The 18,496-nt window shown below is 34.3% G+C and overlaps 1 protein-coding gene across 3 annotated transcripts in view; it reads right to left on the bottom strand.

The window, feature by feature from the left end:
- The window catches only part of VPS13A (vacuolar protein sorting 13 homolog A), a 226,192-nt gene that overhangs the window by 37,781 nt on the left and 169,915 nt on the right, over positions 1–18,496 (bottom strand). For all 3 annotated transcript variants that reach the window (XM_045781058.2, XM_045781059.2, XM_045781060.2), the window contains exons 54-62: positions 12,856–13,088; positions 9,714–9,867; positions 9,053–9,199; positions 8,769–8,850; positions 7,603–7,672; positions 6,694–6,799; positions 2,662–2,775; positions 1,448–1,593; positions 159–240 (exon numbers count right to left, since the gene is read on the bottom strand). In XM_045781058.2, the coding sequence (XP_045637014.2) occupies positions 159–240; positions 1,448–1,593; positions 2,662–2,775; positions 6,694–6,799; positions 7,603–7,672; positions 8,769–8,850; positions 9,053–9,199; positions 9,714–9,867; positions 12,856–13,088 (1,134 nt within the window). The remainder of the gene's footprint in view (positions 1–158; positions 241–1,447; positions 1,594–2,661; positions 2,776–6,693; positions 6,800–7,602; positions 7,673–8,768; positions 8,851–9,052; positions 9,200–9,713; positions 9,868–12,855; positions 13,089–18,496) is intronic.

The raw sequence follows: 18,496 nt of genomic DNA, 5'->3' as shown, positions 1-18,496 counted from the left end.
TGGCACAGCTCCATTTCTTCCTCAATTCTGAGAAAAAAAAAGTTTTAAGATTTTGAAAATAGCTATTCACTTCCTTGTCAAATCTACATTACACGTGTACAGACACAAACAGTTTCACTATATCAATCTGTCCCTTTATAAAACAATCTCAGACAAACCTGTTTCGAATAGTGTCTTATTACTTCAGACTGTAGTTCAGATGCTGTATGGAACTGATAATTCAGTTCAAAAAATGCAAGCCTGAAAAACATATATAAATATGTATGAGGGTGTGTGTAGGAGAGGAAGAGGCAAAGAGGGGGAAGAGAATGTTTTCAACATTTACAAGTGGTTTCATTTTCTTTACAATTTTTCTCTCTTTCCTTTCCGTACCTTTCCCATGCCAATCAAGAAAACCTGCTCTTTCACACATGCACCTTCTGGTCAAAGAACCCTCTAAGAATCTCATGAAAGCTATGGATCTTATCCTCAAGAAAGTCACCAATAAATACATATTTTCACATCCTTTAGGGGATTCAGAGACCCTCTGGATCCCACTCTCAGACATGGACCATACTTCTCAGCTCTGCCCTGTCATGGCCCACACAGAAAATGTCTGACATGCTGAGATGAACAGAAGAGGATGCTCAAGAATGGCCAGGCTTCAGTTGCTGCGGATCCGGTCTCGTCAGCTGACAGCTGAGAATCCGAGGTCGGCTGACTGCTAACCTAGTCACAGTATATACAGATCTACTGCTTCGGAAGCACTCTGTTAGCTGGTAAGACAGAAGCTGGATGAGAAATCTCATTCTATTCCCAACGTTCTCAAACCTATGTTCTTTAATTTGACTGTTACCTAACTTTATCTAGATTTAGAGTTACAACCTACTGGACTCATTGATTCTTACTACGGTTCTTAATAACATTTCTGGGTGCTACCTAAAAAGGTCATTCTCATCTGAAGTCTCCACTCAGACCTTTTTGAGTTTCTTTGGTCAGATACTCTAATAGACTCCATTATGACTCACATTAAAATGTAATATTCGTGGCTGTAACATTTAAATGAATCCCTTCATTTCCCCTATCATGGCATTCATTTTGTTCAAGTCACAAATGCTTTGAAGAATCTTGATCCTAGAAGACTTGAAGCCACATGGTTTAAGTGCCATACCTTTGGGCACAGACAGCTTCTTAGGAATCCTTCCGTAGGCCAGAAAGGACTTATGGATGCACAAACTTGTATGGTCTCTGTCCCTCTTTCTTAAGGAAATTATTTAATAATTATTCTGTTCCTTGATAGTGAAGGCTTAGCAGGTTAAATGTTACTTAAATCATATTCCATTTAACAGCAAAACCCATATTTATCTATGATCTCCAATGTCCTTTATATACTTTTTCACTTGTAAAGCTTTTAGGTAAATGTAAAATGGACTTTTCATCAGTTTATAGATTTGAATATTGAACATACTTAAAAACTACATCTTGTACATCTGTAAGGGTAGCACCAATACTCTTCAGCAAGAGATTTAAAGAACGAACAGCCATCAGTCCTTCCTGTTGTTCTGAATCTTTAGCTTCTTCTCTGCCCGAACTCAGTGAAACACTTAAATGCAACTAAAGAGACAAAGAGGTAAGTATTTAAAGCACTATCTTCAAAAGGACAATTTTAACATTTAAAATTTAATCTTATTTTAAATTTACTACACCATAAGATTTCAAAGTTACCTGGATTATGTTGAAATTATTAAGTGAAAAGTTAAAAGGAATTTAAAATTGAATACAGATCTTTTTAAATTTTAACATCAGCAATATAAACTAATATGGTATTTAGGTTCAATCCAATTCTTTTGGTAAAGCTATGAAAATAATAATTTTTATATATTTTAAAATAATAATAATCTAGAAGTTGAAGTATACTCAATAACTCAAATAGTGTTTCAACTATTAGAATTAAGTTAGCATGTTGAAATCAGTTAACACTTTCATACTGCATGCATTTATATATATATAAATATATAGCTATACAATAATTTCTTCAAGTGTTCAATAATTTTCTTCAAGTAATTCAGAACTCTGTGTGAGGAACTTATATTTAGTTCTATTCAGTCTTCAGTTCTTAAATCAAGGTTACTTCATGGATTAATTTGAAATTTACAGACTATAGTTATATTGTAGTGTGCTACTTGAAAGTTGCTAGGAGAGTAAATAAATCTTAAAAGTTCTTATCATAAGAAAAAAAATTTTTTTTAACACTGTATGGTGATGGATGGTAACTAACTTACTGTGGTGATCATTTCACAGTGTACGCAAATATCAAATCATTACCTTATACACCTGAAGCTAATGTATATGTCAATCATACCTCAATAAACACACATACACACCCCCGCCACACACAAAATTTTAAAAACTGTCATTAAACACATGAACAGAAAACTAAGGTAACAAAATGTTAGGTCAAGATATAAATATATATAGGTGGCTCCAATATTATTTCCATATAGTGAAGAACTGTTAGAAGCATAAATAAAAATTTCAAAGGATTATTCCTGCTACTTTATTTACAGAATTTATATACTATTAGAGAATTATAATTTATATGCTCATCTCCCCAAACGGATCAAGCCAATTTGTCATTACCTAGATTATCAAGAATAATAAAAATGACTTCTATTCCCCTACCTTGATAGGAGATATATGGAAGTATTCATAGAGACTGACTTGTGATGAATCTACTAATGAAGCTGTTTTATATTCTTCTTGGAAAGCTTCTATATCTTTATGAAAAAGTTCGACCTATAAAGAAACAAAGTATTAAAAACTTAAAGGATCTATCTGTATGAGGCACTTCAGTCAATAATTCAGACACTGTAGAACACTCCTCTGTAACCTCCATATTCAACACTGTTCATGACTATAAAGTTATTGCATTCACATTTTGACCTACCATCAACAATATCAAAATGATAGCCTTATTAAAAGTATAGTATCTGGAAATTGACTTCTGGGATGACAGTGTGAAGGGCTCTTCAGACCATTTCTCCAGTGAAACTGGTGAAATTAAAAAAAAAAACCAAAAAAACCAAAAAAACCAAAAAACATTTGGGGTGCCTGGGTGGCTCAGGTGGTTAAGCATCTGACTCTTGGTATTGGCTCAGGTCATGATCTCGGGGTCATGGGATCGAGCCCTGCATCAGGGTCCACACTCAGCGGAGAGTCTGCTTGAGATTCTCTCCCTCCCCCTTCAAAGCCCCCCCCCCAATGCATGCTTTCTCTAAAATAAATATTTGAAAAAAAAATCCAAATATTTAAAGGCCTCTATGAATGAACCTAACAGTATAAGCAAATAAAACACCTTTTCAAGAAAATCTACGAAAATTTGGTAAGAAAAGTCAATATGTAGTATTTGAACAAGTCCCACTCTCCCAGATTCCCCTCCTAGTTCAACAAGCCATAACTCCACTCTAGACTGCTACACCCAAGAACACAACGTTCCCTCTCCACCCAGTCTCTAACTGGAATACTTTCTTCCTGGGAGGCAAAACACGTCAGCATTTCTCATCCTGCCTCCAATTACTAGCTGCTAATGGTACATTATGGGGGATGTGGGAGCCTCCATCCAGTTGCCCAGCCTCTACTCACGAACAAAAAGCTCTAACTGGGTGGGATACCACTGAGAATACTGGGTTCTGACCACTCCTGTTCCACCCCCCCACCCCCCCTTGTGAAACTCTGGTTCAGGTATTTTTGCCTGGAGGACAAGGAAACTTTAAAATAACTCCAAGTCTTTTCCCAAAGAAACTGCCTTCAAGGGCAGGAGAATGCGAAGAAGTTCAAGCCTGAGCTTTAGGAAACAGTGAATGTCATAGGGAAAGGTAACTAGAAGGAAAATCAATGATTCAGTGGAGATGCAGGCTAAACTGTAGGCCTCTTAGTTTTCAGGAGTGAAATGGGGAAACAGTTTAAAGGGGTCCCCCTGGGGTCAGAACAAATATCAAACACTGATCTCCGATCAATTCCTTCAAAAAAAAAAAAAAAGCCCAAGTTTTATTAGTTTGCAGAACAATTTATGGCCTAAGGTACTGTGGAAAAAAAAAATAAAGCAATCAGCCCGCAATTAGTGGAGCTCAATAGTTAGGTGTGGTTGTGAAAAGATAAGAAGAGGGCCGGCCCCAAAACCAGTTATTCCACGGAAAGGGTGGGTATCCCAGATCTTCACCTCTCTGAGGAGCAACACGAAAAGCTGAACAATGCAGGAAAAGTCAGGGGTATGGGTAGGATAGACTTCAATAAAAAAAATCTAACTAACCAGTCACAGAATGAACAAATAAGCTAATAACAATAAGCTTTGGGGAGAGAGGGACTAGTAGCCAGTTTTTATAATGTATCATCTAAAATGTCTAATTCCCAACCAAAAATTATGATATATGCAAAGACATAGGAATGTATGACTCATACACTGGGAAAAAACTAGGCAAAAGAAACTGAATGTGAGATGTGACTAGACTGGATTAAAAGAAAAATACTTCCAAGTAACCACTGTAAATATGTTCAAAGAACTAAAGAAAACCTGGGGGCCTGGGTGGCTGAGGTGGTTAAGCATCTGCCTTCAGCTCAGGTCATGATCCCAGGGTCTGGGATTGAGCCTGGCATAGGGCTCCCTGCACAGCAGGGACCTGGCCTCTCCCTCTCCCTCTGCTGCTCCCCCTGCTTGTGTTCTCTCATGTTCTCTATCAAATAAATAAATAAAATCCTAAAAAAAAAATAACTAAAGAAAATCATATTTAGAAAAATAAAAGAAATTATGATGACCATGTCTTATCAAACAGAATAATATACACAGAGGGAGAAAAATTATATATTAAAAACCTATTAGAAATTCTGGAATTGAAAACTGTACATTTCTGTAACAGAAATGTAAGATTCACTAGAAGGACCTAACAGTGTATTTGAGCTGACAGAAGATCATTATAGCTAAATTAAACGCATTGTTTCATCATGAACTTGAAGATAAAGTGTTAAAGATTATGCAATCTGAAGAACAGAGGAAAAAGAGTGAAGAAAAATCAACAGTCTCAGAGAAATGTGGTACATCATTAAGCATACTAACATACACAATATACGAGTATCAGAAGGAGAAAAGAGAGAAAAAGCAGAAAAATATGTGAAGAAAAATAGCTGAACGCTTTCTAAATTCAATGAAAAACAATAAGCAACATATCCAGGAAGTTAAATGAACTCCTAGCATACAAATGGAAAGAGGTTCACAACAGACACACAACAGTAAAATTGCTGAAAGTCAAAGACAAGGAGAAAATTTTAAAAACAAGAAAAGCAACTTATTACCTACAAGAGGACTCTGATAAGATTAATAGTTTGGATGCCCGGGGGACACAGTTGGTTAAGCGTCCCTCTCTCGGTTTTGGCTCAGACTGTGATCAGAGGGTCCTGACACAGAGCCCTATGTCAGGCTCTGCATTCAGGGCAGAGTATGCTTGACTTTCTCTCTCCCTCCACACCTCCCCAACCTGCACATGCGCTCTCTAATAAATAAATCTTCTAAAATAAAGATGAATAGTTGACTTCTTAGCAGAAAGGAGGCAAGAAGAGAGTGGCATAACATACTCAAAGTACTCAAGAAAAAAAACTGCCAACCAAGAATCCCATATATCCAGTATAGTTTCCTTTCAAAATGAAGGGACATGAAGACTTTTTCAGACAAACAAAAACTCAAAAACAGAGAAATTTATTGCTCACAGGTGTGTCATACAAGAAATACTAACGGAAGTTCCTCAGGCTGAAAGCAAGTGACCCCAAATGGTAATTAAAATCCAAATGAAAAAAGAAAAAAAAAAAAAAAACGGAAGAAAATGAACTGGAAAAGACAATTATGTAAAATGGTATAAATACATAATCTTTTCCTTTTCTTCTCTTAACTAATTTAAAGAGCAACTGTATATATGTATAAAAAATATAGTGCTCGCCCTATAATAACAGACCAATATCCCATGAATATGAACACAAAGATCCTGAACAAAATACTAACCCAAATCCAGTAAAATATGAAAAAAATTATACACATGACCAAGTGGGCTGTTTTAACATCCAATGTAATAAAATCAACAGAACAAAAACCACATGACCATCCCAACAGATGCAGAAAAAGCATTTGACAAAATTCGACATACTTTCATGATAAAAAACACTCAACAAACTGGGAATATTAGAGACCTCAACTTAATGTACGTTATCTACAAAAAATCTACTGTTGATATCATAATTAATGGTAAAAGACTGAAAGCTTTCCCTTTAGATCAGAAACAAGGCAAGGATGTCTGTTCTTGGCACTTCTATTCAATGTTTCACTGCTGTACTAAAGATTCTAGCAGGGTAATTAGGCAAGAAGAAACAAGTCATCCAGAGTAGATCAGAAAGGAAGAAGTAAAACTATTTTCAGATGGCATGATCTTATATATAGAATCTATAAAACTATTAGAGCTAATAAATGAGTTCAGTAAGGTTGCAGAATACATCAATATAAAAAATCAATTATATTTCTGTACACTTGCAATGAACAAACCAAAATAAGAAAAATTTTGAAATTTTATTTTTAAGGGGATCAAAACCATTTTAATACCTTTAAAAATTTATAATTTTTTTTAGTCCTCCTTGCTCCCTGACCCTTCCCGTCAGTGCTATCATTCTAAATCTTACCTCGGTTTTTTCAGTCACTTCGGCTTCTGTCATAAGTTCTGCTAAAGCATAGACAAACCCAAGATCTAACCTGAGGTCCATTTCTTGGATCAACACCTTGAAATATCTATAATACAAAGTAGAAAACATTTAAAAGCCATCAATTAAGTGCATTAAGAAAACCAGATAAGAAAAAAAGCATTAGATAACTATTAGAATGTTGAAATTTAGGATTTCCTAGATGAACAAATAAAAATATCATGGCAACATTGTTCCTAATAGCAATAAACTCAAAAGGTGAAAATGCCTCTGAAGAGAAAACTGGTAAGTAAACTGTAGTATACAGTCATACAGCAGAATATTATACATCAGTGATAATAAACTCAAGCTACACACAGCAAAAATAATAAATTTTAGTAAAAAGCTGAATGAAAAAATCCAGTAAGTATATGTTGAGTTTAACAAAAAAAAAAAAAAAAAGGAAAAAAAGGAAAACAAGAAGCATAATATTTAGATACATATGTACAATAAAACTATTTTAAAACGTAAGGGATGAAGTTAGTGTTTATTACGGTTGATAGCGTGGAGAAAACAAGAAATAGGGGAGTAATATATCAATGGATGTTTCTGTCAATATTCTATTTCTTAGACTGGGTGGTATAAGAATTTTAAAGTATCATTTTTTTTCTTATTTCTAAAACAATATGCAGTAATTATAGAAAACGTAAATGAGAAAATAAATATAAGTACATTTCATTCAGAGCCTTCTGACTCGTCAAGATTATAAAACAGATTTTCCTAATGATCTTCATAATATTTTGCACTTAAACCTTTGACTCACCTAAAATTGATTTTTTAAAGAGTATAATTAATCCACATATTCAAATCAAAACATTAAATAAACACACAGAAAGATATTAAGACACTTACTTAATACGTGATATCTGGGAATGCCCTGCAGATCTCATGACAATACTGACATCTGTAAAGGGCTTTGGAGCTACAAAAGTTAATAAATATGATTAATCCCCTGATGCTTTAAGCAAAAGATAAGCATTTTCTTGTGATTTAACACACATTATAATGGAGAACTAAATGATTTACTTAACCATGAGTATCAATTAAAATTACTATTTGCAAGATTGATTACAGTCTTAATTTCAGACCCCAGGATTTTTTTTAATTATCTATATTCACTTTAAGGATAACTAATCCTTTAAATTAGTGATTTTAAAACAGAAGTATGCACTAGAATCACCAGGGAAACTGTGAAACACAGATTTCAGGGGCTTGTCCTGGACTTCCAGGTAGAGGGTCTTGGGCATATACAATGGTCAAAAGCTTCCAAGCAGATGATCAATACTGCCTTAGATAGTTCAGAGCCAGTGGTGTGGAGGTGGGGGCAGGACGCAAGGGGAGGAGGGAGAAAAGAGAAAAGGGAAGAGGGATAGCAAAGAAAGAAGGAATCTCAAGGGGAAGCAGAGGATGGAAGAAAAGACTTGTCACTACACTCATCTGGAGAATACGGGACATTTTCCATGGTTAGAAACCACTCTGAATTTGATTTTCTTCACAATTTATTCAAAGGTCCTAGTGGCTTTTAAATCAGGGATTTACAAATCAATAATATTTCTAAAAATTTAAATATAAATTTTTTTCTGTATCTTGTCTTGCCGAAACCTTTTTTATTATAATAATTTTTCTGTGCATTTTTTAATAATATTTTTTATTATATTATGTTAGTCACCATACAGTACATCCCTAATTTTTGATGTAAAGTTCCATGATTCATTAGTTGCATATAACACCCAGTGCACCATGCAATACATGCCCTCCTTACTACGCATCACCAGCCTATCCCATTCCAATACCCCCCTCCCCTCTGAAGCCCTCAGTTTGTTTCTCTATCTTTTCCTCAGAATTCAGTCAATGTGTTGTTGATCTTAGTTGAGTACTTGTTCTTTACAAGCGGTTCAATTTTCTAATGATCCCACTGAAACTAAACTTGAGAATGGTTTCATTTCGTGTTTTTATCGTAAAGTAAACCATACAGCCGATACAAACATTTTTATGGCAATCTAAAAATACAAACAAACCTGAATCCATGCTGACCGACTTGGGAGGTTTAATTGGATAAAACACAAATGGAAATATAGCACCATGTATCTGGTTTTGGATCTAAGAAAATAAAAAACAGGTCAGTATATTAATATGTTAATTACAGAACCCTACTAGAATAACAGGATTTAATAAGTAGAAGGAATCAAGCAGTCTAGTTCAACACTGAAATTGAAGTACTAGGTAAGAGAGACCACGGGAATACATTTGGTTTATTGCTATGTTCCTTATGAATACAATTTGACAATCTTTTCAGACTCACCTGTATTCTGTAAACTTGAATTCTAAATGCTGACTGATGCGCGGATGTGCTATATTCTACTTTTAATGCTGGAAGATAATTTCTTCTTATAGCTATTACATGTGGCTGCAGAATTTTCATGTTAGTACCACTAGGTGTGAAGCGAACCTGAAAAATACACCCCAAAACATTGACTTTCTCTGTATTCATAATTGTTTAAAATTAGAAATTTGTATCTAAAACTTCAAAGATAATGTTAATTAAAACAGTAGGCTAAATAGCTGATTAGACTGGATCTTTACAATTTGACTGGGTTTAGACCAGATCTTTCCAATACAACTCACAAAAATGTTCATATAATCTTTATAGCTTAGTTGTATAACTTTTTATATTAATTTACTAAAAGAAAATAAAGTGATAAAAGAAAAAATAATTTTAAAAGTAAAATAAGTAAAACAACATATTGACTTCTTGTTAACTAAGGAGTAGATCATTAGCTTCTTAAGAGAAAGTCTGAGTTACTAATACAGACAACTATCCCTTTAAAGTATTTTATATAAAGTATATATGATAGAATCATTGTTTTGTAAGGAAACCAGACTTTCCTTAAAAGTTCACTAGTGATTCATCTAATTACAACAGGCAAAAATTAAAATTTCACATCAGTACTTAAAAATATTACCGGAACGTTAGTGTCCAATTCAATAACCTTATCTTCTGAAGGTGAAGATTCAGTATATTCCTTAAATTCTTTCTCTAACTTCTCAGTGTGCTTTACACTCATTGGCTTCCATCTTGCCTTCTTCTTGGGCTTTGTCTCCCAAACCACATCAGAACTTACAAATGAAAGCAAAAATCATGGTGCTAATTTATAAACATTTTCATTTTACCTGGTTTATTACATGAATTGCAAAACCTTCAGTAAAATTTTACCATATCCTCAGTCACATGCAAGCATACTACAGATTTAAAAATATGAATTCATTCAATCAATACTTAGACTTTTACTCAGACACTATTTTAGGTGGTAAGGATATTATCAGTAAACATCTTCACCATCCTAGAGCTTTATTTTAGCTGAGTGACAGACCATAAATAGTAAATATAATAATTTGTATATTTTATAGACTAAGAGGTGAAAACGGTTTTGAAAAGAGAAAAAGTAAGACAGGGTGAGGTAGATCTGGAATACTGAGATATGCCAAGTGATGGGGCTTGCAGTATTAAAATAGAGTGGTCAGCCAGGGTGTCACTGAGAAGATGAGACTTCAGCAACCTCAGGAGATAAGGGAGCTACCCAGCAGACAATAAGAGAAAAGCATTTCTGGGACAAAGACAAGCTAGAACAAAGACTCAAAAGCAGAGCCTGCCTGTAGTGTACAAAGAAGAGCAAGGAGGCAGGCATGCCTGGAACATACTAAGAGTACAAGATGAAGACAGATAGTGGGAAGCCAGATAATGTAAAGCCTTATAGAATACTGTAAAGACTTTGCGTTTTATTGTGAAATGAGGAATCACTGAAAGATGATGAGATCATCAGTGTGATCTGACTCAAGCTTTGTAAAGAATACACTGTGTGCTGGGATAGAGGGGAAGGGGTGGGGGTGAAGGTCAGAAGCAGGAAAACTTGTTAAGTTTAATGGAGTAAGCCAGGAGAAAAATGGTGATGGCTCTGCCTAGGGTAGAACAGTGAGGCAGTAAAAAATGGTCAGACCCTGTTTCTATCTTGAAGGCAGGGTCAGCAGAGAACTTCTAGATGGATTAGATGTGGGGTGTGAGATAAAGAGAGGAATCAAAGATAATTCCAAAGCTTTTCACCTGAGCAACCAGAAGGAGGACGCTGTCATTAACTCCAATGGGGAAGCAGGTTTTGAAGAAGGACATAAGGAATTAGTTCAATTCCTAATTAAAAATTAATTCCTAATTAATATGAAGTTTAAGAAGTCTCTTAGATATAAGAGTAGATATTTTGCATAGATGGTAGATATACAAGTGTGGAGTTGGGGACAAAGTTCTGGTTAAAGAAACATTGCTAAATTTTTTGGCATATATGTGGTATTTGAAACAGAGAAGAGGACTCATGTCTGAGGGCCCCAGGGCATCCAATATTAAGCAGTTGAGATGAAGACAAGGAACCAACACATGAAATGGAGAGTTCTGAGATAGAAAGAAAAACCAAGATGGTGAGGTATCCTGAAAGTCAAGGTAAAGAAAAACTATCAAGAAGGGATCTGTGTTCAATGTTATAAACTTAAGCAACATGAGGGCTGGTCTCTGGTGATCTTGACAAGACCAACGTCATGGTGTGTTGACAGCAAAATCCTGGTGGGGATGGTTAAAGAAAGAATGGGTAAAATAATTGGATATAGTAAGTATATTAAGCCCTTCTGTAATTGGTAACACTTTTGAGGAGTTTGGCTAAAAAGGGAAGCTAAAAAGTGGGCATATGGGTAGCAGGGAAAGTAGGCTCAAGAGAATTTTTTTTTCAGTTGAGATAAATAATACTGATGGGCATAACCCAAAAGAGAGCCAAAAATTACTGATGTAGGAGAGAGAAAGAAGAGAATTGTGGGATCAATGTCTCAAGAAGGCAAGAGGAAATGGAACAGAATGCGAAGTTGAAGAATATTTTTAAATAGGAGCACATGTATCTATAACTGTGGAGAAGATGCTGGCACAGTATGTAGGTAAAAAATGCTCATAGGTAGAAAGTTGTGATTTGGGCGAGTGGGTCTTTGGAAATTCCCTTTTGACTGCTTCCATTTTCTCACTGAAATGGGATACAAGGCAGTGAGGTGTGAGAGAAAATGCGGGTTTAAAATGAGACAAAGTGTGAAATAGTAATCTAACAGGGGATGAAACAAATCTCATTACTGAAAAATTGCTGAAAGACTTACATACAGAATAAAAACATCCAACCACATTCTAAAATTACTCCGCTTACATATGTTAAGTATTCTATTTATTAATTCCCTCTAAAATTTATATTCACTTAATAAACAGAGAGCCAGGAAGTGTGTATTATTCCTCTTTGCACTCACATCATTTAGCATAGCACTTAGCAAATAAGAAACACATTTCTTGAGAATAAAAATTTGTAAGAAAATAGTTTTTAATATTCCTTTTTAAATGGCATGGATTTCATTCAATGAAAAATCAAGGGCATTTCTAGATGAATTTATATAGAAAACAAATTTAAACCTATACTACATACCTTTAACATATATGTTTGACAGCTTAAACTCAAGGGTTAAAACTATATTATCCTGGTTATACAAACTGGAATCTAGAAATGCTCTCAAATTAGGCACTAATATATACAAATTAATTTCACCTTAAGCATTTATGAATAGGAATATTAAAGGCATAAAGAAAAGAGTTTTACTGGTGATGACTTACACGAGGGAATGATATATTTCATATTACCTTATTGTATCTTAAGAGCGTCAAGCTCAAATTAAAGAATGTATCGGCTTTATTCCTCCAACAACTATATATGGAGCATCTACACTGTATCCTATACTGTGGTGGTAGTAATAGAAAATTAAATATTTCCTTACGACATGTTAAATAAAGTATACTTCTGATAAGCTGAACAAATCTTTTTCGAAAGCTGAGAGAATCAACATAAGACAGGATTTATAAATTTGATTTTTGACATATCTTTATCTCAAAAGGCAAAAAAAAATATCAAAAGCATTTTTAAATCAGCATTACCTTAGTATAATAGTCAAAACACAAAATTTAAACTACATTATTTTAGATTTTATTATCACCGTTCTTAATGATTAAGAACTAATCATTTAAATTTAAATGTATCTAACCTTGTAATGCCAATATAGGCTACTTCTTGCTTTGTGTAATTGTTGACGAGAGAAATTCCAACATCTTGTAAGGCCAACACAATTTCTTGCTCCGCTAACTCTGCTTTCTCACTTTCATATGTTACTTTAAATACCCTTGGATCTTCAGTGAATAAAATAATGCGTTGCAAGCCTTCAAAGAATGAAACTAAATAAATGGTCTTTTTCCCCAAATTTATAGGTGTCATCATATCCTAAAACAAAACCATCAAAAAATAAAAAATTAGAGTCTTATTAACCAACAGGAAATCTATAATCCACATTTGAAAATGAAAATTATAATGGTAAGTCCTTCAAAGGGTTGGACAAACTAAATGAATTAATATTTGTATAACATTCAGAAATTTACATAATTAAAATCAGTTGATGTTAGCTTCTGCCATTTTTATTATGCAGTTATTAATCAGAAAGACAGGTCAATTGTTATTGTTCTTTCTACATCTTAATAAAATCTAACTCGTCTTTTGTAGGCTAATCAGTAACACAAACTATTATTTTCTCTGCTTTAGTCTAAGACTAACCAATGTGTTATATATTAAAAGTTGTTCAGTCAGAAATTTATATTTCCTTACAGAGCTGAATTAAATAGGATAAAAGATATCTGACACTTCAGTTGCATGCTCTGTAAAGCACAGATATTCACCACATGGTTAATTCTGCAGGAAGCCCTTATTTATAAGCACTGTGTTAATATCAGGGTCTTGAAGTTCAATGACAATAGCAAATTCTAATAATAGCCATGAATTTTTGGTCAATATTCTAGTGAATATTCTGATCAATAGGAAATTTTAATATACAGTAGTCCCCCTTCTCCATGGTTTTGCATTCCATAGTTTCAGCTACTTTTGGTCAACCACGTTCCAGAAGCAGATGATCCTCCTTCTGACATATGGTCAGAAGGTCAATAGTAGTCCAATTCTACATCCCAGTGTCTACAACTTTCATCTCACTTCATCTCACCACGTATGCATTTTATCATCTCACATCATCATCAAAAGAAGGGTGAGTACAAAATGTTTTGAGAGAGAGAGCACATTTACAGGACTTTTATTACAGTAAATAATTGTTCCATTTTATTATTAGTTTTTGTTTTTAATCTCTCACTGTGCCTAATTTACAAATTAAACTTTATCATAGGTATGTATGCATAGGAAAAACATGGTTTATATAGGGCTTGGTAGGGGCACCTGGGTGGCTCAGCCGTTAAGCGTCTGCCTTCGGCTCAGGTCATGATCCCAGGGTCCTGGGATCAAGCCCCGCATCGGGCTCCTTGCTCGGCGGGAAGCCTGCTTCTCCCTCTCCCACTCCCCTTGCTTGTGTTCCCTCTCTCACTGTCTCTGTCAAATAAATAAATAAATAAAATCTTAAAAAAAAAAAAGTATTATATAGGGCTTGGTACTATCAGTGGTTTTGAGCATCCACTGGGGGTCTGAGATGGCAGGGAGCGGGGAGGACACATTGTATCATACACATTCATATTATAATGCAGTGAATTTAAAAAGTGGAGTTGCTACCATAAAGTCAGTACTTAGAAAGAGCTAAGCTATTTATAAGACTTTCTAAAATAAAATACATAGCACTAAAACTACATTGAAAAATAAGACAACTAATTTATTTCCAAATAATTCTGAAGTCCTAATATTTTGAAGTGGATTTCAGATTTATCTTTATAAAGTTTATTATTATGATATAAATATGCAAAAGTACTAATCAATAGATCAAATACGATTATTTAAATAAAAATAAAATTATTTTTCCTGAATAAATTCTAATAGCCAAGAATTAAAAAATTAAAATTAGGCTTCTCAAATATATAAAAAGACAAAAAAAACCTATACTGGACTCCACAATAGCAAAACTAGAAGACAATGGAAAAATATATCCATATGCTGAGAAAATGACACTCAACCCAAAACTCCTTACTCAGCAAAAATATCCTTCAGAGAGTAGAAAATAAAGTTGCCTAAAGACAAAAACTACTAAATTTTACCATCAACAAGGACTGTCACTCAAGGAAATTCTACATGAGGAATTAAATACTGACACAAAGTGATTCAAGATGGATGTTTGCAAGAAAAAAATGTTATGCAAATAAAATAGCACCTATTTGGGAGAAAACATTTTCTAAAATTCAATATCCAATCATAATAAAACCTTTGGCAAACAAAGAGTAGATGAGTTGTTTTTTTTTTTTAAAACCTCTTATCAAATTGTCCTCTCAAGAAAATACCAAACTTTGGCAAAGATCATATTTAAAGACAAAATGTTGAAGGTATATAATTTAAGATCAGATATAAGGCAAAAATATTCGCAAACACCACTTTCACTCAATAGTATATTAAAGATCCTAGCCAGTCCAGTAAGGCAAAAAGAAATTAAAGATGAAAGGACCGAAAAGGAGAAAACAAAACTCTCATTATTTGAGTCATGACTGCCCATACAGAAAAATAAAAAACAAGTAATATTAATTAGAGAATTCAGCGAGTTTTCTGCATACAAAATCAATACACAAAATGCCATGACACTCCCATATGCTAACAAGTTTAATTTTGAAAATATACCATGATTTACTGCTCTAGCAGTTGATGAGTAGGTAGTCTTTGGACCAACCCTCTTGCTAAAAACAAGAACTTTTGCTAGACAAAATATAAAAAGGATAATGGTCTGAAAAGACAGTAAGGCTACTAAGGCAGTGAGGATTAATGAAGCCAAGATCTGAGTGAGAAGGAAAGCCAATACAAGTGAATTTCATATTTGTAGTTGCTTTCTCAAAAAGTCAACTGCCAATTCTAAAAGTAGAAGCAGACACCGAGAAGTTAAGAAAATCAGAAAAATATTGTGTAGTCTCATGGAAATGGAAAGATTAAAACTGGAATATATGGCATACCAAAAAGAAGGGGTCAACAGCTTAGGCTTTTAGTTGAGCCCCCAAAGATTAAAACTGGAATATATGGCATACCAAAAAGAAGGGGTCAACAGCTTAGGCTTTTAGTTGAGCCCCCAAAGGTAGTTGAGCTACCTATACTCTAGGTAGCAGGGTTCTTACAAGGACTAAAGACTAGATTCAAATCATTAAAATCCCCCTTTAGATTAAGGCAATCTCTCCCTAGACCAGCTGCCTGAGAAAGGCAGAACGATTTCTTCTCAAGAAAAAGGGACACTATACAAAGCCTAAACTGTCGCTAAAACTTTTCATATATTATGTCCAGCACACAGTCAAAATTAAACATGCATTTAAGGAATAGATGTGAGTGAAAACTAAGAAATAAAAGAGAAAATGTAGCAGTATCCACAAGAGATCTAGATATTAGAATTATCAGATAGGCTTTAAGGTAGCTATGATTAACATATTCAAGGAATTATGTAACAAGATAGAGAATTTTGAAACAAAAACTTCTAAAACAGAAATCCTAGAACTGGTCATTTCAATAATTAAAGTTAAGAACTCAATGGATGACATTAAGAGATTAGATACTGCAAGAGAAGTATAGTGCAAGGTCAGAAAAAAATATTCATACTGAAGGTCAGAGAGAAAAGGATGAAACAATAGAGTATCACATGAAAATCACAAGGGACATGGTGAAAAGGTCTAACATTTACATAATACTGGAGTCCTAAGGTGAAGGAAAAAGGTAAGTGCCAGCTCTGAAATTTGACATACAGCATAAATATCCTACCAAGAAAAAAGACAAAATAAAGACATTTCTAGACAAATGAAACTGAATGAGAATTTGTCAGCTGTTGACCTGCATTAGAAAAATACTGAAGAGAAAAAAATTTAACACAAATGGAAACATGAAGATGCAGGTTGGAAGGAAAAAACGGAAGAAAGAAAACACGTGAGTTAACACTATTAGTCGCAGAAAGCAGTATCAATACTTCTTATGGGATTTAATATATATTTAGAAATAACACACACAACAACAGTACATAAGATGAAAGGGGATAAATGGAGTAAGAGTTCTAAAGTCCTCATATTATTGGGAAAGTGGTATCAGTACTAATTTACAGCAGGTTTTAGTAAGTCAAGAATGAGTGTTGTAATATTGCTAAAAACTATTGATTTCTTTTAGTGCAATGATGTCTGTACATTCCTTGCAGAACACCTATAAGCTATGGTCGTGGGTTGTTACAAGAGATATGTGCTACTGTGGAATAGGGCTTGTAGGTCAAAGTGGCTCATAACACACCCAAGTGAGCCTTGTTCCATCAATAAAACCGTCATTGCAGGTGACCAAAGAGAATGCTTCCTTAACTGCCAGGCAAAATGTCCGATGCTCCCGGCTGGCATGCTTTGTTCCCTGGCCTGTATCTTTCTGAGTAGGCAGTTGCAAACTGCAGCCTATGATAGTTTTGAGAGTCTAAACGTTTAAATCTAAAAAAGATACAATGGTGGGCATTGTACTATTATATACTAATGATGCATGACTAAATACTAAAATGATCAACCTAACAGGAAGATACAGCAACTCTAAATTTTATTAACCTAATCACACAGTCTCAAAATATATAAGCCAAAATTAATGAAACTAAAAGATGGAAGTATATTATCTACAGGAGATTTTAAATACAATGGTACAAGCAAACATATGCACAAAAAACCTAATGAGCTAGAAGATTTAAACAATATAATAAACTTAAACAAACTGACATATACAGAACACTGTAACCAACAACTACAGAACACGTATTCTTTTCAAATATGTGTGAAATATGCACAAAATGACTACACAAAATCTGGCCCATAATATCTATCTCAATAAATTTCAGGACCAAATCAGAGTATGTTCTCAAATCACAGTGGAATTAAGTTAGAAATCAACAAACATAATTGGAAAATTCCCTTATTTTTGAAAATTAAGCAATGACCTAAGGAGCCATGAAACCAAAATATTAAAAAAAAATCACAAAATATAAAAATATGTAAAATATTAAAAACAAAGCAATATATATATATATGGAATACAAAAAAAATAAAAATGAAATTTAGGAAATGTTTTGTTTAAAGATTTTATTTATTTGATAGAGAGAGACAGCCAGTGAGAGAGGGAACACAAGCAGGGGAGTAGGAGAGGAAGAAGCAGGCTCCTAGCGGAGAAGCCTAATGTGGAGCTTGATCCCAGAACACCAGGATCACTCCCTGAGCCGAAGGCAGACGCCTAACGAATGCGCCACCCAGGCACCCCAAAATTTAGGAAATATTTTGAACAAAAGGATAATAAATATAAAATATATCAAAATTTGTGAGATAAAACTAATGCTGTTTTCAGAGGGAAATTTGTGCCTTTAAGTGACTTCATATAAGAAGAAAATCTGAAAACCACTGATCTCAGTATCTGCTATTAACTGAATTGTGTCCCCTCACTCCCCCCAAAGTCATATGTTGAAGCTCCAATGTGACTCTTTTGTACACAGGGCCTTTATGGAGGTAGTTAAGATTAAATGACATCATAAAGGAGGGGTTAGGGCTCTGATCCAACAGGATTAGTATCCTGCTAAGAGACATCAGAGAGCTCACTCCTTCTCTTTCCACCACGTGAAGACATAGTAAGAGGGTGGTCGACTGCAAGTCAAGAAGAGTCCTCACCAGGTTCACCAGAAC

Source organism: Ursus americanus, chromosome 34 (genome assembly GCF_024610735.1).
Source record: "Ursus americanus isolate L20-20 chromosome 34, mUrsAme1.1.p, whole genome shotgun sequence".
NCBI classification, from domain to species: Eukaryota; Metazoa; Chordata; class Mammalia; order Carnivora; family Ursidae; genus Ursus; species Ursus americanus.
Note: the sequence above shows the minus strand (reverse complement) of the source record. Positions and strands in the feature narration are given on the sequence as shown.